The following is a 20,323-nucleotide window of genomic DNA, read 5'->3' as shown; positions in this document are numbered from 1 at the left end:
GTTTAGATGCTTGAGCATTGAGTCTTAAAACACATTGTTCCAGTGTTTACGCTCTCGTTACCGTGAATGCGGGGATCAACTGCTCATCGCGAGTAGTTACACTGAGGAGCTAGGGTCAGTTACTGGCACGCGTTTTACTCGCGCCGCCATGCCGCCTGCGTATACGCAACGCCTACTCGCTTCTTGATTACAGGAAATGCAGTTATTTCGGCGCCTAATGCTTGCTACAGCCGCTGCAAGTAATCTTCGTTGATATTGTTGCTTGTGAAATTATTCCTAAATGAGTCTGGGGAGCGCGACAAACGAGGAGTTTTCTCATGCGGCCAAGAAATATGGCCGCCCCTACTCGTGCTAAGCCTAGCCCGCCAGAAATAGTTCATAGAAGCTTTAGCCCCTATAGCATCCTTACGCCTGATGAGTCGGGCAGAGCAAAAAGAAATTTAGGTTGTTGTGTAATTGTTACAACAGATTTTAGCTATTTTTATGCCGAAATACATAGAGTAGGCTTGAAGACCAGTTAACGTACTTTGCTTCAGGTGCGCACGGTGCGAGGTGCTGATGCGCATGACATTGAACAGTTCCACACATCGCCACTCAAGACCTCGCTCTTGAGGACGCATTGACGCGGTCGACACTTGGTTTAAGCGTGTGAGACTTACTCTATCCCCGGAGGAGACGTCGCAACTCCTTGTTGCGAGCTGCATTGAGTCCTTAAAGGGACACTGAAGTGATTTGTAAACATTGCGGGCTTACTAGCGCAAATTGTAGTCTGGAGTCTCTAGGCCCTGTTTCGGCTACTCTCGCTGTGTTTACGCGGCTTTACTCAGTAGAAAAATCAATTTGAAAGTGCTGTCCTCCTCTCTGCGTCCTCCTTCCTGATTTTCAATGACGTTTCGTATGACGTCAAAACAAGATAGCTCGGCTTGACTGGGTTCGCCGACCCTCCGACAGAATCAGTCGGCCCAGCGTTTAGTCGGCCGGCCACCGGCGGGTCGTCCCAATTCGTTCGCTCAGTTGAAGCTAAGCCACGACACATTTGTGCCGCGAAGAACGTGTCTTTAGTTTGTTAGTTTGTAGACTATATCAAGCTCTAAATCGAAGTCGCTCCCCAGGAGTGCACATGCGACGCTTCGCTGATTATTGCGCTAGTAGAAAAATCGAAGGTCAATTGAAGGCGGGAGAAGAGTCATCGAAGTTGATATAGGTACTAAGGAATTAAAATAAACCGAAACTATTATCGTGCAGCGTAAAACCAAGGTGCGGGAAGAACTTTTTTGCGCTGGTAAACTACCAGAGCGGCCAGCAGCACGACGGCACATCTGCGAATTGCTTTTCTGCCTAAAAAATGCAGTCGCTAGAGGTGAGATATTTTTGGGAATATGGGGCACACTTACTGCCTGAGCGTTATTCAAGAAATAGTTATCTAAGCTGTTGGGAATGCTGAAACTAAATAAAAATTTAAACAGGCCATAGAATATATACTTCATATTTCCATCCCCGGCAGCGTGTGTTTGCCTGAATGTTGATGTATATGTGCTTCTCCTAACTTCAGTGTATTCTTTTGTTTGCTTAACTATGTAGTCCTCGTACTGTCACGTCTGAGCGTACTCTCGCGTGTAATGAAGAGAAAAAAAAAAGGCTGGTGGTCGAGTGGTCTTGAGCTGTAGGTTCGTTGTTTCACTAATCGCGAGTTCGAACCCCCGACAGCGCATCTTTATTATTATTTTTTTGAAGTTGATTCATTCTTTTTTGGCAATGTTTTCTATACTGAATTCACAATCTTTACGCTGTAGCATTCATTGCTCCAGCAGTGATTTCGCAGAATGCGGGCACACGGACACTGACGCGCTGGCGAGTTCGCGTTGGTGTGGTGTTGCCATAAGCACCGACGGCTTGAGGCACAGTCCCGAATCGGCCGACCCTTGGTCTGGTGCGCACACGCCTCTTACGATACAGGCACGAGTCAGGCAAGCTTCAAAGGGGTTTGGGGGTGGGGGGGGGGATGTAAAAGCTTCTCCGGTGACGCAGAGGGCGTTCACCCACTGCGTACATCTCGGCTAGAGATCGTTACGATTCCAAGTTGTGCTGTGCTGGCAGCCTTATCAGACGCATTTTACAGCCGACAACATGGCAGAAAGCGTGGTATGCCGATTACTGAGATATCGAGAATTCCCAGCCAACTATAACGTCGGATGCAAAGCATGTTGTTTCACAGAACAGAAACCGAAACTGTTTTGAATTCTAATCTTGGACATCGTCTAATCACATCGCATTTTGTCACTTCTTTAGTTGGTGCGGCCGCCGTAGACCACGCGTGGTGGTTTTTCTTCTTTCAGGCTTTATGAAATATATATCGCCTCATGAACCAGATAAACTACGAAAACTGTGTTTATTTTGGCCGTCTTGTAACGGAAGCGACCTGTCGCTGCATTATCGGCGTGGACGCGCAATCCGTGGCTCGGCAACACCTGGTTTCCGTAATTGCCATAGTTTTCCCCGAGTGCTATACTTAGGCGGATAACCATAAATGAAAGAGGGGCCCACACAAGATGGCCCGTTTCATCATTGGCCCTGTTCTCGAGCTGCATTGTGAGTATCAGGCCCAATTTTAGTGCATGAGGAAGGCGCGCGGAAATAGTCCAGTGATCACCAACCTAGGAGCCCTGCGATCCAATACGTATCTTTATTTTTATTTGCAGATACTGCAGGCCCGCTCAGCTACCCTAGCGGGAAGAAGGTTATTGTAGTCGTTTTAGTGATAATTTTTGAAACAATTACCATTAGTACAATTAAAAAAAATCGAAGTCCCTTTCTTAAGGGAAAGATGGGTAAAATGTGAAGCTTCCTCCCGTGCAACGGGAGTCAAAGCTAAAGTTCAAAATCCAAACTGCTTCGACCGAATCGGAATGGCGCGGTCGGATAGACGTCGGCTTCATTACGCGAGGGACTCAGGTTCGATTCCGACCGCGGGAAGCTCTTTTTCTTTCTTCTCGAGGCACTTACTGTGCTTTTGTGGAAACCCATTGTGTAAATTAGCTTTCCTTCGGTGGGTTTTGAGCGTAACAATGGACAGCACCAGTGAAGCATCAAAAGCTTTACTTTAATAAACTCCGGTTGTGTTGGGGAAATATCGCACTACGACTAAAGTAAGGAAGTGCAATTTTGGAATGGTTTAATCTAGCTTAACCTGATGAGCGAAAAAAACAGCGCGAAGAACGGGACAAGGAAGGACAAACGGACGAAGCGCTGTTTGTCCTTCCTTGTTTGTCCTTTGTCCTTCCTTGTCCCGTTCTTCGCGCTGTTTTTTTCGCTCATCAAAAAATGTACCAACCAGCCCAAATTTCCACCTTGTTGAACTAGCTTAACCTAGTGCTGTGGAATGTATATACATATCTCTAGATGAACCAAGTTTATTAATATACAGAAGGGTGAACATTTTAGCCTTGCAGCCTATCGACGCAGGTGGAGCGGTTCCAATTCTGGCTACTCCAACATGATTGTTAGAGACGACGAGAAGCGGAAGTCACACAATATGAAACTTGCGTCCAGTCGTTGTATCCGCTCAACTTAGGCGATATCTTTAGCATAGAAAGGGTCCTATACAAAGGAGCCATACTCGAGGACTGTCCTGATAAGAGTGCGCTAGGCTTCAAGCTTTGCCTTTTTTATATGACGTACGTTCTCGATATTCGTCTCGAAAGCAGTTTCCTGAATGCTTTAGCGCAGATAGTGTCGATGTGGTCATCTCATTTAGATTGTTTTTAACCGTTAAACAGAACTATTTTCTAGATAAGGCAGTCCGAATGGTCTCTAGACCGATTTTGTTCACATAAGTTAGAAGATTCCACTGTGTTGCTGTAGTCATATATACCGTTTTAGATAAATTGATCCGTATTTTTTCCCGATCACATCAGTCCGCCTGTTTACAAATACCCTCATTCAGCACCCCATTCAATATCCCCTCATTCAAAAATTTTCGTCACCTAAAGCCAGTTTTCAGCCGAAGCAAGGAACCAGACTTAAAACGACTGAAAGCTTGGTTCCCGAGCGATTAAAGGCACGTTTCGTCAAAGCCCTGGTATACTCATCAGGAACTGACCTAAGATGGTGTATTAGACTTCTGTCGAACGCATTTTAGGCTGTATTTTCATGACCTCCGTTTTCTACCCCAATCGTGCTCAATGATTGCGAGTCCTTTAGTAATTCTAGCCGGGCTGCCCCAAGGACTACACCCGGCTCAGGTCGGTATTACTCGACGACAACGTCTCGGGCTGTTTCGCCATGAAAGTACTCGTAAGCCACGCCATTATATACCCGAAGTATCCGGCAATTCTCGATAAATTGAAGAAAATGTACGGCGTCCAAGTAATTGCACAACAGCTTCGAGAGAGATAAAATCCTCCCTATCATAATTTTCACTGATACATGCGGAGTGGCGGATTGGGCGAGACCTTCGAGGGGTATTCGATCAGATATTTGGTCGCGAGCCATGTATTCAATGGCTGCGGAATCGAACTGGTCTGTGAAGGTCCTTTATCTACGTTACTTCTGGCACTAATTAAAATAGCGGCATACAATCAATGTGTTCTACTGGGGCTAGCTAATGAGGCGGAAACTTGAAGTTTTACTAAGCACCTTGACAGAGAACTTAGACCGCCCAACGCGCCACGGAAAGGAGAACGGTAGAAGTAACGCTGAGAAGTAGCGAACGAGCGCCATCAGTGAAAAAAAGCGCGTGTAGGAAACACCTTAACTCAAATGAAAGAAGTCGACGAGGCGTGTAACGCCGCATACTATCAGCAGGTGGGCAATCCAAATGGGTGGAGGCATGCGGCAAAAAAAAAAAAAAAAACATTGCAGGCAAAGAATGGATTCGAATGATGTAGGATAAGCGCTGATTGAGGTCTATTGAGAAGCATTCGTCCTGCGCGTACACATAAACCGGCTGATAATGATGTTGGTGATGATGAAGATCCTTCGACCCTCACGAACGTCAACTCCTGGTTAGCAACTGGTACATTCGGTAACACGTATACCCCTAGTTACGCGTTTATTTGCCCTTTTTTCCACTTGTCCCAATGTCTGGATTTGCCATCGACAAAAGATTTTAGTGCTCGTTTTGCGCCTTTGTTCCCCTGAATCGGCCAAGCGTTCAGGGGGCTGACCCGCCTCTAGGAGCGCTTCTAAGGATTCGTCTTATGCAGCCGTGACACCGGCCGTCTAGCACAACCGTCAGAAGGATTGGCAAGGACCTTTCGGGCCTGAAGTCCCATATTTTACCACTTGGGAATCGGGCACAGACATCGGCCACCTTCGATGGACTTTTCTGGGTCATCACTGCTTCCGAGCACCTCTTCTAGCAAGGGCGGGCGTGCGTCGTGGCCGGCCGCCAGAACGTGAGGTTCAACCGGTGGAATTTTGGTCCGTATGCCGTTGTATGCACCAAGAATGTTTGCCGGACAACATCTTGTGTGGGTCACTTTAACCACGAAAGCAAGACTTGTAATATTACACAGCAATTTTTTTGCAAAATAACGCACAAAAAATGAGCAGCCTGAAAATGAAAAAAATGGAGATACGCATCCGTCATTAACGCCGCACGTTGCGCTGCAAGCCTTTAAAAGTGCATAACGCTAACCGTAAAGAGGGGTGGCGGTGGGGGTGCCCGTACAAAATGCCCTCTTTTAGGGGCTCATTATTGAGTTTTCCACGTCTTTTGTGAATTATTTTTTACGTTAACTGTGCATCCTCACCCTGGATTTTCACGCTCCCGGATGGCTTTGCGCAATGCCAGCCTGCTTTCTGTCGCCTTCTATACATAGACGTTCTGACGGTGAAGGGTATTGGACAAAACATCTTGTTACGTAGCAGCCTGAAATCGTTCAAGACATGGTAGTTACATTTTCTTTTTCTGCTTGCTTCGCTAGGCGTGGTGTGATGACAAATACTGCCATTAAAACCACGACAGTTTGCCTAAACGGGAACCTCGAGCGCTACTTGTCAACTGCATTTGTCCTGGAATTGGCCAATGTTTTACACTGTGACTGCACGTTAGATTATCCCGCGTTCTCTACCTTGCTTTACGGCTCTCCTTGACACGTTTTTTTTTTTTTCGACCAATGAGCTATTCATAATATCGCAATCGCGTCACGTTCGCCGTTTGCGAACGTGATGCGACATTGTACCCGCTGACATTGTCGGATTCAATGCACAAATCAAAACATTTTTTTTTACGCTACGCAAGAAAAAAAGCAAAACGGAAATTAAGACTGCCACTGGTTGTGCGGGCACAGCCTAAGTCCCATGACCGGATATCAATGAAGACGGATAGACGCGCCCAGCAAACTTGGAGTTTCACTTTTGCCTTCACGGAGCGTAAGATTAAAAGTGTAAAATCTTTATTTCGTTTTCTTTTCTTGCAGCACCAAGGATGGTGCGTTGGCGGCAGTGTCGTCATCGGGAAGGACACTGTAAGCCTTCAATATTTCCATTGCATGAAACTGATCCCTGCTCTCTTCGTGCACGGGGCTTGATATTCGTTCTGCATACTCTCCCACACTGTTGGACGCTTTATCTCTTTTCAGTGGGGATGCCACCGAGACATCCTAATACATTTCCGGGTCACTTGGGTGAACAATTGTTGCCATGGCAACGAAAAGGGTCGTAGTTCAGTTGATCAGTTTCAAAATGCCCTTGGTACAGTATCCAGGTCTTTGCGAGATGTGTGTGCGTGTGCGGGTAAGTTTTACATAGATATTAAAAATGAAACGCAATTATAAGTACTTGGCGTCGATCTCAAGTCGTCCCACGGGTTCCGATGTGAGATCGCATTCGCTCGGCAACAGCGTTTTTATGATGAGGGAACAAAATTTGAGGTTTTAAACGCAAGTTTTATGTCATCATGAAGTCGCGAAGCCGGGACAATAGCTCGTCTTGGTTTGTAGAATTGACCTAAACTGTATCCATAAATGGCAAAAATATAGAAACTTTCTAGAAAAACCTCCAGGCTCATGAGGTGTCGAAAAAAAGAAAGAATAGCTTCCTCCGAGGGTTTCTGAGGAGATACGAATCACACGTTTACTCAATCGCTCAAAGATACTCACTATGAGTTACCGCGTTATCTACAGTCTCTTTTGAGGAAACGAGTCTGGGACTGGTACGATTCCGTTTCAACGAACTTTAACTTACGTCGAAACATCCATACACCGGGTGCACGACAACGCACAGGCCGGTAGAAAGGGGTTCATTCTTAGTGACGACCAAAGCAAACAGCGCGCGACATTTCTCCCTCCCCATTCCCACCTTTTATTTATTTTTTTTTTTGCGCATATAAACGCTGATTGAGCCGACCTTAGACGGGTAAAGCACCCAACGGAGCCGCTGGCCTCCGCAGAGTGTTCGTTTTTCTTTTGCAGTTATCTCGCCGGTTTTCCATGCAGTCTCTTAACCCAAAGCTGCCATTTTACTTTGTTTTAGTTTTAAAAGAAAGCAACCAATGTGCGTATTTAATTTGAAGAACACGGCGACTCTTCGTTAGTGACTAATGCCCTGCCTCCAATGAGCCGAAGGTCTTTTTTTTCTTTTGCTAAACAATGTTGACACGTACCCGTTCCATGAGTGCTCGTAGTTGGCAAACAGGGCTTTTTATAACGTGCTCCTTCCCATCGTTGCAGCAAGCGTTTAAACGAGTATCGTTAAGGGCCCCGTGTCACAGAAAAGCTGGCGCTGGCCGCGGCCTTGAACATGCATAAAAATGAAGAAAGCTCACACTAACGCGCAAGACTTGAAGGAAGCGAAGCTTTACGCAACCTCACGACCATCACGACGGTTTAAGTCCAGAATTGCAGCCGATTTGCTTCTTCTCCACTTCCGCAACGACCTTTACTCCATCCTTGTTGCTATAACAGCGATGAAGAAGGAAATCGAAGAAGCAGTACTATTGAACGCGCACATTTAAATCATAGGCGCCCGCAGGTGCAGAATGTACCCTATCACGTGTTCTTTGTCGAGCAGGTGGCGTGATTCCTCTCCTCACAGTCATAGCCACGTGAGTAAGCCGTTTGACGCTCCCGTAATAAACCACGTTCGTAGCCGAGTGGGTAAGACGGCTGGCTGTAGCTCCGTTGATCTACCGTTCACACGTTCGTATCCTGGTTGGTCTAGACAGAACAAATGCTCCTCGCACCATGGTATGATTGCCGGCTTGGTTGCGTGTTTGCTTGCCTGCTTTCTTGGTCGCCGTTCTTTCCTACTGGAATAGTCAAAAAGTTGATTTTCGCCTTTTATACGCTCGAGCGTACAAAAGGCGAAAGTACGAGCATTCCACCAGCTGAAATGTCCCGCTAGCCTCATCACCATGCCTTCGCACCCGCCCGGTCTGTCGAGCCGAACCTTGCCTGCTTTCTGAACGACGCGAACATGGGCACACTCGCGTGCAAACACGTGGACGCGATATACTTCGGCTGCAGTAAGACGTTGGATGGCGTCAGTCATGATGTTTTGCTTCGTGAGGTGTCTGCGTGCGGTGCATATCTCGTTTTTGTGCATGCACTGCTACCAACCTGAAAGCAGGGCAAACTATGTTTAGTATACTTTGGTGGCAAAGTCACGCGGCTTGGCTGGGTCATTTGAGGATCCCCAGGAGTTCATTTTGGATCTGTACTCCCGATAGAATTTTTAATGACATCATATTTGTCATAGAATACTCTCCTTCATTGCAGCTTGCAGAACATAAGAAACTTTATCGTGTATAAAAAACTTTATCGCCTGATTGCATGCAGCTACAAGGCGACGTAAGGGCAGTTTCTTTGAGGGGTAAACTAATATTACATGAACTAAACCCTTAAAAGACTCTTACAATTACATCCAATGGCAATAATTCTCCATTAACGTGTCCTTACTGCATTGATTCTCAGTTAACAAAATTTGCAATCAGAACACGAGATCCGGGTGTAATGTCAGATTTTTAGATTTGAGAACTTCCATTCACCAATTACGTTAACGACACAGCACGCTCATCTCTGCGCAATCTGGGCGCACTTTGCTACGCAAACGGCGACTTTTCAGGAGGATTATGCTTTGTAGCCCTGTACAAAGTATTTATAATCCTGGCGATAGAGTTTGCCTCATCAGTGCGGAATTGCGCCAGTTTGGAGTTGATCCAGGACGGAAGGCTTTGTCTGCATCTCCTCGTGGCCAGAAATCACGAATTTAACAATGCGAAATACCGTAGGATTTATTGGCAGAACCGACAATTTCTGCTAACTGCTGTCCAGTCACCCCATGGGCTCACAGGGGTCTTCAATGCCGTTCACCCTGCTTGGCGGAACGACAAAATCCCCGTTATGAGACCGGTCACCTCCTTGACGTAGCCGCTCAGACAAGACTGGTATACTCACGGTCAACCCGCTGCGGTGGCTCAGTGGCTAAGGCGCCATGCTGCTTAGCCCAAGGACGCAGGTTCGATTCCCTGCCGCGGCGGCCGCTTTTCGGGTTTAGGCGAAAGGCGAAAACGCCAGTGGGTTCGAAAATTCGGCGCACGTTAAAGATCCGTAGGTGTTCAAAATTAGCCCGGAGCCCTCCAGTAGGACGCGCGTCATCGCCTGTGTAGCGACGGCGCGTTAAACCTTATAATCAATCAATTTTATTTATTTATTTATTTATTTATTTATTTATTTATTTATTTATTTATTTATTTATTTATTTATTTATTTATTTATTTATTTATTTATTTATTTATTTATTTATTTATTTATTTATTTATTTATTTATTTATTTATTTATTTATTTATTTATTTATTTATTTATTTATTTATTTATTTATTTATTTATTTATTTATTTATTTATTTATTTATTTATTTATTTATTTATTTATTTATTTATTTATTTATTTATTTATTTATTTATTTATTTATTATACCTTAAAGGCCCAGTTAAGGGCGTTACATGAGGGGGTAAACAAGTCACTGAAGGATGATTTGTGCGATGGCTTCTTTGAAATGAGTGATGCAGGAGTGGTGCACGGCGTCAGAAGGCAGATCATTCCAGTCCCTAGATGTTTGAAGAAAAAATGAAGAATGGTGTGCGGCAGTATGCGCACGAGCAGGATAAACAGCTTTCGAATGGCTTAGTCGACATGAAAGGCGATGAGCAGGAATGAAAGCCTGGTTTAGGTGTATGGAATGATAAAAGCGATGAAAAAGGCATAGTCTGTGAAATTTGCGCCGCGACACTAGGTCAGCAAGATTAGCTCGAGATTTGAGTTCGGTTACGCTGGTTAGATAGGAGTAATCTGAGTAAATAAATCTGGCTGCACGGTTCTGGATCGATTCAAGTGTGTTAGTAAGAGTGATTTGATGGGGATCCCAAACGGCACATGCGTATTCCAGTTTTGGGCGGACAAGTGTTAGATAAGTGAGAAGTTTAACGGAAGGCGGAGCGAGTCGCAAGTTTTTTCGAAGATAGCCAAGTACACGGTTAGCGTCATTGATAATATTCATGACATGGGATGACCAGGTGAGATTTGAAGTTATGATAATGCCAAGGTATTTACATGAACTAACTGGTGTAATTTCAGAATTAAATATAGAGTATTTAGCGGGTGAGTAAGCCGGGCGACGGTGAATGGACAGGACACATGTTTTCTGAATATTAAGAGACATTAGCCACTTTTCGCACCATGACTGCACCAGAGAAAGATCTGATTGTAAGGTGGCGGAGTCGTTAGCACTGCGGATAGGACGGTAAATTACACAGTCGTCGGCGAAAAGGCGGATGTTAGGAGATATGTTATTAGGCAGGTCATTAATGTAGATTAGGAAAAGTAGAGGGCCAAGAACAGTACCTTGAGGTACGCCTGAAGACACAGTGGAAAGAGAGGAACAATGGTTATTAGCATAAACGAACTGTTGGCGGTTAGTTAAGAACTCGCATATCCAATTAAATACCAGGTTATTAAGGTTAAGGCGCGAGAGCTTGAGAAATAACCTTTGATGGGATACTTTGTCAAAAGCCTTCTCAAAATCAAGGATATTCCAGGTCAACTTCCTGTTGCAATGCAACCAAGGGCAAGGAAAGCTGACACACTTTATTTGAGAGCGCAGCTGTTCATGGTCCCGAGTAAAGAACTCCTTCTATGTGTCTATTTTTTATATCCCAACTGGCATTCCCTTCCACAGTATAATGTATGCAGGGTGCTATGCTTGGTATTCTGGAAATTCAGATAATCTCCACAGGGCTTCGATTCTCCAATAAAGAAAGATGGCTGCGTTGACTATGGGAAGTATTCTAGTTCACTCTAGCGTCGTCTTCCGTGAGTTCATCACTTGGATACACACAATGACTGTACGTCGGGTTCCACAACGAAGAATAGTCGAAATAGATCACGCAACCCGTTTGCAACGTCTACGAGAACGTCAGGGAAAGTCGAGGATGATTGTGTGTCCTTGGCGCATACTGGCGAGTCAGTGAACTCGTCGAATTGAGTAAGCGCAGCGTCACCGGAAACAACTCTGAGGCTCTATCACTAAATCTCAATAGACTTCATTTGTGAAGGGAGGTGTTTCGGAGAAGACTGGCAAGACGAGGCGACAACGGTACGATAACTGCCCCCTAACGCGCTGCGCCGTATAGTTCATCATGTGCAAGGAGGTCCGAAGAGCTCGAAAGCTCGTCAGGGATGTAGTGGATGATCGTGACACGTTAATGGCAATCGTTAGTGCACACACGCTTCGCAAGCACCTCAAAGACGCCGGCTTCACGTTTCATCGGTTAAAACGAAGCTCGGCGCTTCTTGGGAGGGAGGATATTATCGTGTTGAGACGCTACCGGGGACAAGCTACCGCGGAAATGTGCAAGAGCCGGTACGTGGGTTTACTGAACATTTAGAAATCTTTGTTATGAGAGGGTAGACGAAACGAAGATGTTCATGAAACACGACGCGCTTCCGCGTTCATAGTACCTTGCCAGTGCGCGATTCGCAGGCAAATAAACACGCAGAGTTTATTGTTAGTTGCAGCTTTTATTATTATTATTATTATTATTATTATTATTATTATTATTATTATTATTATTATTATTATTATTATTATTATTATTATTATTGCAAGCTGTGAAGACTGGTGAGAGGCCCTTCCAGTGTAATCTGTGCCTGTGTTCGGCGTCGGAGGTGGTGAGTAGGCCTAGTGACGATTCCGTACACGAGAGCCTGCCGGCCACGCAGCCACCCGATCCTCAGAACAGCGCTCTTCGACCAGGCGACCTTGGAGGGGACGCGACCGACATCCGCGAAATGCTGCTCCACGCTCTCGAGGGCCTTTCATTCCTGACGGACGAGGTGGAAAAGCTACGAGAGGCCAACGACCGCCTGAGCAGGGAGAACGCGCGTGCTTTCGCCCAGCAGTCAGGCATAATTGCTTCTCTGCGGGCGGAGGTTCGCAGCCTTCGAGGGGAGCGGCTCCCGCGGTTACTGCGGGCCGGTCCCTTGCCTCCCGAGCGGCCTGCCCCCCCTTCGACACCTGAGCTCAACGTGACGATGGCGACCCCTTCCACGCAGCGAGTGGACCTTTCATCCTTTGCCACTGTTGCGGCGAAGATAAACGCAGCGTCCACGCTTTCAGCGAACGAGCAGCTGACCCCAGCCCCTTCCGAGGCTTGCCTTTTGTTAAATGATGCATCCGGCAAGCCACCTTCCAACGACTCGGCCCAGTCAAACAAACGCAGAGGGAGTGCAGTGTGTGTGGGTGCTTCAGATGCGTGTAGCATCTCCGTCGTTCGTCCATCTAAGCGTCCGAGACACATCTTCGTGTCTAAACTGTCACCGTCCACCACATCAGCCCAACTGACGGAGCATCTTTCGACGGTACATGTCATACCTCTGGCTTGTCAGCGGCTCAAGACTAAGTACAGTTCATATTCTTCCTTCTGCGTTACGGTCGATGAGGACTCCTTCGAGCGTTTGAGCGATCCTTTGTTCTGGCCGAAGGGCTGCCTTTTCAAACCTTTCCGCGGAAAGCTGCATGCCGAAATGTTCTGTTCCACTGATGTCCCACACGATGAAAAAAACTAACAATAGGGTGGACATTTACTATCAAAATGCGCGCGGCCTTCGCACTAAAGCGTCCGAATTTTTTGCTAATGTACTTTCCTCAAATTTTCCAATTGTTGTAATTTCTGAATCCTGGCTCTGTAGCGACATTAGCTCAAATGATTATTTCCCTCCAAATTACCAAGTTTTCCGCAAAGATAGGAATTTTACTGGGGCTAAACAAAAGGGAGGGGTCGTATTAGTTGCGGTCGATTGTGGTCTTCAGTGCAAGAGGCGACAAGACCTTGAGGGCGACAATGAGTGTGTCTGGCTGGACATCCGACTGACTGGGGGCGAGAGGCTCTTAATAGGGGCGTTTTATATTCCCCCCGATGTTCCTATTTCTTCGTTCAATGAGCTACTTACTTCTGTAGAAGAAGTTTGCGCTTCACACCAAAATCACCAGTTTATCATTCTGGGGGATTTCAATGCACCTGGTGTACAATGGGACAGTCTAACTAACCAGCATTACAATTATTACGTACAGCAAAAATCTCGCATTGTTTTAGACTTCCTAGATTTCACATCCATGACACAACTGAATAACATCAAAAACTGCTCCGAAAATATCTTAGACCTCTGCTTCTCAAACATTCAGAACGCGCGAGTATCAATGGTGGATATCTCTCTTGTCAAACCCGACAAGCTTCATCCTCCATTTTCAGTTTCGGCTCCCGTTTCGATTCGGCATTGTGGTACCTCACTAAAGTATAATGAACTCTCTCCCTTCTGTTATGCACGTGGGGATTACATTGGCTTGTATAGCTTTTTTTCTTCGTTTGATTGGTCGGAAATTCAAGAACTCCCTGATTGCAATGCACAGGTCGAACGGTTCACCGAAATTGTCAAAAGCGGTATGGACCAATTTATTCCCAAGTATAAACCAAACCACTCCAAGCACCCACATTGGTTTTCGAAAGAACTTCGTACGACTCTTAAATTAAAAGACCGCTGCCACAGAAAGTATAAGAAAACCGGGAGTGACGAATGGAAACAGAACTTCTGCTCTTACCGTAAATTATGTAAAAACCTTTATGAGCGGGACCAGCGCTCCTATCTCGATTCTGTAGAGAGTAGTGCGAATTCTCAGCCTGAAACATTTTGGAGATACATCCGGTCCCGTAAGAACAACTCACATGATCTTATCAATCTTGTAGATTCCTCTGGGGAAGAAGTTCATAATGTCGCCAACCACTTTGCTCAGCACTTCAGTGCCACATGCGGCCAGCGTGACGTCTCTGAAATGAACATATTGTTAAATCGCGTGCAGGGCTCTAGCTTAGTGCTTTTGGACGAGCAGTTGGTTTTGGAGAGCCTAAAGCGCATGAAACCGTCATTGTCGTGCGGAGCTGACGGAATACCTCCAGCTATTCTCAAAACATACGGCAGCATTTTTGTACCTGTTTTGACGGTGATATTTAACCAGTGTCTAAAAACAAACGTGTTTCCTCTCGCGTGGAAAATTTCTCGAGTGCGTCCTATTTTCAAGTCAGGCTCCAAATCGGATGCAACCAACTACAGAGCAATTTCTCTCCTTTGTGCTTGTTCCAAGCTGTTTGAGACAGCGCTGTACAAATTACTGTCAAGTTCTGTACAGAATCTTCTTGTAAGTAAACAGCACGGCTTTATATCAGGAAGGTCGACAACGACTAATCTCTCCTGCTTCATGGAGCAGGCCTCGGCAGCCATTTCTGAGAGGGCCCAGCTCGACGTTGTCTACTGTGATCTGAGCAAAGCATTTGACGTTGTTTGCCACACGCTGTTACTTAAAAAGCTTTTACAGGTAGGAATTGATACACCACTCGTGGCATTGTTGGGTAGTTATCTAGATAACCGGTTCAGTTTCGTTAGCGTTAACGGGCAGACGTCTGCTCTGTACAGATCAACAAGCGGTGTGCCTCAAGGCTCCGTGTTGGGGCCTCTCTTGTTCTCCATTTTTGTTAATGATGTGTCAGCCGCAATTAAGATGTCTTCTTTCCTTCTTTACGCTGACGACATTAAAATATTCAGACGGATTGAGTCCATTATTGACTGCATTGCCCTGGAGCAAGATATATCCTCATTTTCCAAGTGGTGCTCAGACAATAGATTAAATCTTAACTCTACAAAAACAAAGGTCATGTCTTATAGCAGGAAAACGAACTGCACTTTATTTTGCTACAGTATTAACGGCGGTTACTTGTCTAGAGTTGAAGAGATCAGAGACCTCGGCGTGCTTTTCGACAGTGCCTTAACTTTCTCACCTCATGTCACTCAACTTACTAGGCGGGCGCTACGCTCTCTTGGGGCTGTTTGCAGGTTTTCTCGAGAATTCCGGTTTCCTTCTTCATTCCTAAAACTATTCAGAACGCTTTGTATTCCGCAACTAGAATATGCTTCTGTCGTTTGGAATGGAACCTGTAGTTCCAACTGTCAACGTATAGAGCGTGTACAAACCAAATTTGCATCAATATTTAGGCATCGTTTTCCTTCGGAGCCTATCCCTATAACGGTTTCTCTAAGTTCCCGGCGGACCCACTCAGACCTTCTCTTCATGTACAAATTGCTTCATGGTATTATTTTATGCCCGGAACTACTTGAATCAATCAGTTTTCGCGTTCCACAAAAAGCTACAAGGCTCGCCCACCCTTTTAAAGCAGCTGGAGCTCTCAGCACACGTTCTCCTCTTCAAAGGATGCAGCATCTGCATAATGTTCACTCCGAGAAGCTCGATATCTTTCAGCGTCCTCTTCGGGAGTTTTTGGCCGGGTTGTCAGCTCTGACACACTAGGTTCATCTTGGCAGTGCTCTTTTTCTTCACTTATCGTCCTGACGTGTGCATTGACTTCACCGAGCTTGTTCTTGTTCCTGTTATTCGTGTATTGTGCTGATACTGCGACTGTAATTATCGTAGAATTTTTCTTTTTCTGCCACTTTTATCATTAAAAGTTGCCATATTCACTTCATGCGTCCATTTGAAACTGAAAATGTACGCTTCCCGAATCTTGTAAAAACTTTCTTCTTTTCACTCACCCTTCCGTATAGTTACGCTTATTGTAAGATGTCTTCTTGCAATTGACCAGACATTACAGTTTCTATTGATTGTGTAATGTTGCCTAAAATTACACTATGGTATTTTTATTCTTCTTTGAAGTTGTAGCTTCTTCATATTTTTTGCTCGCTCACTGTTCTTTTGCCAGCTGTTCATGCATTTCATTGCTGTCTTATACCTTTTCTGTGCGCCAGCATGACTTGATTGTGTAAAGTCGGTTGGATTGCACTATTTTATTACTAATCTTCTTTGCCGTTTTTTGTAAGTCTTTCTGTCTTTTTTTCTCATTTTTTTTTGCTCACTGAGTGTTTATTAGCAAATTGTTGATGTACTACAGTGCTGCATTTTCCCCTCTGAGTGCTCCAGCACGAAGGCCTCCGCTGTTCCTGGGCACTATAATAAACATTGATTGATTGATTGATTATTATTATTAAGGGCGAGAAGCTACTCATCGGTGCATTCTATATATCCCCGGATGTATTACCTTCTGTATTTAATCGAACACTCACATCCATAGAAAATGTCTCAAATGCACACTCCAACCATAAGCTCATTATACTTGGAGACTTCAACACCCCAGGTATTCGCTGGAACAGTCTTTCCTTTGAGCACAAAAACCATTATGCAGCGCAGAAATGCAGCATGCTATTAGATTTTCAATCGTTCACCTCCATGCAGCAGTTTTGCCGCATAGAAAACTCTTGTGGTAATGTTCTAGATGTGTGCTTCTCAAACTTAAAAAAACATACAAGTGTGTGCCTCCGAAATATCCCTTGTGCACCCCCACAAGTTTCACCCCCCTTTTATTGTCTCTGTCTCGGTCACGACACAGCATCGCTCTGGCGGTGTTGACAATTGTGCAGTCCCGCGATATGCTTTCAAGCGTGGAGATTATACTGGGCTGTATCACTTTTATTCATCTGCTGAATGGTCTAGTGTTTTGGATGTCAATGATGTTGACGAACAGGTTCGACGTTTCACTGAAATCGTCAGAAGGGGCATGGAAAAGTATATCCCTTGTTATAAGCCTGTTCCTTCCAAATTTCCCCACTAGTTTTCTAAAGAACTTCGAAGTTCGCTTAAACTTAAGGATAGCGCCCACAAAAAGGCCAAGCGTTCTGGGCTTGACAAGTGGAAAGCGGAGTTTAGTCGGTATCGCTCACTTTGTAAAATGATGATGATGATATCTGGATTTTAATGGCGCAAGGCCAGCTAAGGGCAAAGAGCGCCAAACAAAAGTGATTTCATGACAGCGATGTGAAAGTAAAAGTAGAGAGGTTTCAGTAAACATACACAAACTAAAACAAGCTAATGAAGATGACTGGTGTAAAGGGCCAGGTTGTCATGATGCATGATAAGAGATGAGATGCAAAAAATTGACATCGGTAAGAAACTTAAAAACAAGCTTGGTAGAAAACATGGGCTCGTCTCCTAGAAAGTACAATGGGTGAAACGAAACGTGTTGTCTGTATAGTTGTGGGAAGTGTTTGCATCGTGTTGTGTCAAGTGCCTTGCATTGGATGAGTACGTGGATTATGGATAGGCCCTCTCCACACCTGCTGCACATGGGTCTTGGAGATCCAGTGAGCAAGTGCGAGTGTGTTGCATGTGTGTGGCCTATCCGTAACCTTGCTAGGGTCACTTCAGTGTGTCTGTTGTGTGAGTCAGTTGTGTATCGTCCCAAGTGTGGCTTTATTACGTGTAGCTTGTTGTCTGACTGTTCACTCCAGTGTGTTTGCCATGTTTTACGTAGGTGTTGTCTGATGACTGGCTTCATGTCAGTGTACGGCACTGTTGCTACGTCTAGATTGTTTCTCAGTGCAGCAGCAGCGGCCATTTCATCAGCAAACTCATTGCCCGCGATGCCAGCGTGGCCTGGAACCCAGCAGATGGTAACATTCAGACCTGACGCATACGCCGACATCAAAGATTTAAAAACCAGATTGACAATGTAATTTTTTGAAGACCTTTGGGATGATAATGTACGCACGACGCTTAGTGAATCCGTGAAAATGATGGATTTTGCGATATGATGTTCATTGATGTGATTTAAAACAAGGAGTATACCATATGCCTCCGCTGTAAAAATGCTAGAATTCACATGCATGGTTTTACAAGCACTGAAATTGGGTCCGTGTGCAGCACAAGACACCGCAATGGATGTTTTTGAGGCATCAGTAAAAAATTCTGTTGCCCCATATTTCGCCTGAAGATACATGAAATGCTGCAAAACGGCAGTTGTGGGCACCGGGTTTTTCTTAAATTGCGTAAACGACAAATCACACTATACGGGACGAAGATGCCATGGGGCTATAGAATCAATGAGAGATGTTGTAAAAGTGTCTAAAAACGAGACAGAAAGTTCAGAGGCTTTCTCCCTCACCCTGAGCGAGAAAGGCGCAGAAATAGATGGACGATTTAAAAACAGTGGGGATGTAGATGTATCGTTCATTATAGACTTAATGGGATGGTGAGACATTGATGAAACTTTAAAAGCATATAGCAAATCCACATACTCGCGCTGGTACCCTAGACACCATCTGTCACACTCGACGTACAGACTTTGCACGGGGCTAGTCCGGAAAGCACCAGACGCAAGTCGAAGGCCCAAGTGCTGCACTGGGTCGAGCATTTTCAAAGCAGTTTCCCTTCCTGAACCATACAAAACACTCCCATAGTCTAACCTCGAGCCTACCAGGCTGGTAAACACTCGCAGCAGAAGTTGTTTGTCAGCACCGTACGAGTGATGCGACAAGACCTTTAGAATATTCAGTGTTTTAATACATTTTTGTTTTAGTTGTTTGATATGAGGGATAAAGGAAAGTTTTTCATCAAGAGTTATACCGAGGAACTTGTGTTCTTTTTTGACCGGTATCGAGACACCATTCAGTTTGATGTCTGGATCTGGCCTGATCCCACGCCTTTTGGAGAACACAACACAAGTGCTCTTAACTGGGTTTAGCTTAAAACCGTTCTGATCAGCCCAGCCAGCTAGCTTATTAACACCAAGCTGGACTTGGCGTTCGCAAATTGATATATTACACGACTTAAAAGATATTTGGACATCATCTACATATATTGTACAGGAAATGGTTCGTGGCAACGCCTTTCGAAGTGAGTTCATCTTGACTATGAACAACGTACAACTCAAAACGCCACCTTGAGGCACACCATTTTCCTGCACAAAAACATTTGAAAGGACAGTACCAACTCTTACACGAAAGGTTGGTTCTGCCAGGTAGCTATAAAGAGTTTTAAACATATTGCCCGAAACACCAAATGATTTCAGGTCGCTAAGTATCCCGTATCGCCAAGCGGTGTCGTAGGCTTTCTCAAGATCAAAAAAGACCGTTGCACAAAACTGTTTGTGGACAAAGGCATCCTTTATATACGACTCAAGGGCGACGAGTTGGTCGTTTGTGGATCGCCCCACCCTGAAGCCGGCCTGGCAGCTCTCGAGAAGACCATTGTATTCTAAGAAGTACACGAGTCTCCTGTTAATCATCTTCTCGAGAAGCTTGCACAGGCAGCTGGTGAGGGCAATGGGTCGGTAACTGGCGGGAGAAGACGGGTCCTTACCCTCCTTCAAGAACGCCACTACAATAGCCTCCCTCCAAGATTTTGGAATGTGCCCCGAAAGCCACATGTTGTTGTATAAGTGTAGGAGTGTTTCAAGAGTATCTGGGTGTAGGTGTTGTATCATTGTGTATGTAATCTGGTCTGCGCCTGGAGCTGAGGGTTTACATGTGCTCAGAGCAGCCTTCAGCTCATAGAGAGTAAATTCAGAGTTGTAACCAGAATTTGACCTGTTATTATCACGTAAGGACTTCTTTTCACAAGCGGTTTTATGTCTCAGGAAAGTGTTTGTGTAGTGTGCAGAGCTGGAAACGTGTTGAAAGTGTTGTGCAAGTGTGTTAGCCTGGTCTTCCAGTGTGTCCCCTGTTGTACTAACCAGGGGCAGGCTGTGTGTCTGTTGTCCTTTTAGTTTTCGTATTCGTGTCCAGACTTTGTGTGTGTCTGTGTATGAGTTAATAGATGTAAGGAAGGTGCGCCAACTCTCTCGTTTTGCCTCACGGCGCACACGTTTTCCTAACGCCTTGGCCCGTTTGAACAAAATAAGGTTGCCCGACGTGGGGTACCGTCGAAGGATACCCCACGCCTTGTTCTGGGCCTCTCGCGCCCGCCTACAGTCCTCATTCCACCACGG

At 45.3% G+C, this 20,323-nt stretch overlaps 1 protein-coding gene across 1 annotated transcript in view; it reads left to right on the top strand.

Annotated features, from left to right (window-relative positions):
* The first annotated feature begins 5,448 nt into the window (after positions 1-5,448).
* The window catches only part of LOC144159576 (phosrestin-2-like), a 360,527-nt gene continuing 345,652 nt past the window's right edge, over positions 5,449-20,323 (top strand). The window contains exons 1-2 of the mRNA XM_077691156.1: positions 5,449-5,471; positions 6,423-6,470. Of these exons, the coding sequence (XP_077547282.1) occupies positions 5,449-5,471; positions 6,423-6,470 (71 nt within the window). The remainder of the gene's footprint in view (positions 5,472-6,422; positions 6,471-20,323) is intronic.

This window comes from Haemaphysalis longicornis, unplaced genomic scaffold (assembly GCF_048455015.1).
Source record: "Haemaphysalis longicornis isolate Haplotype H1 unplaced genomic scaffold, Haemaphysalis longicornis Haplotype H1 scaffold_1, whole genome shotgun sequence".
NCBI lineage: Eukaryota > Metazoa > Arthropoda > Arachnida > Ixodida > Ixodidae > Haemaphysalis > Haemaphysalis longicornis.
This window is presented reverse-complemented; position numbering and strand designations above follow the sequence as displayed.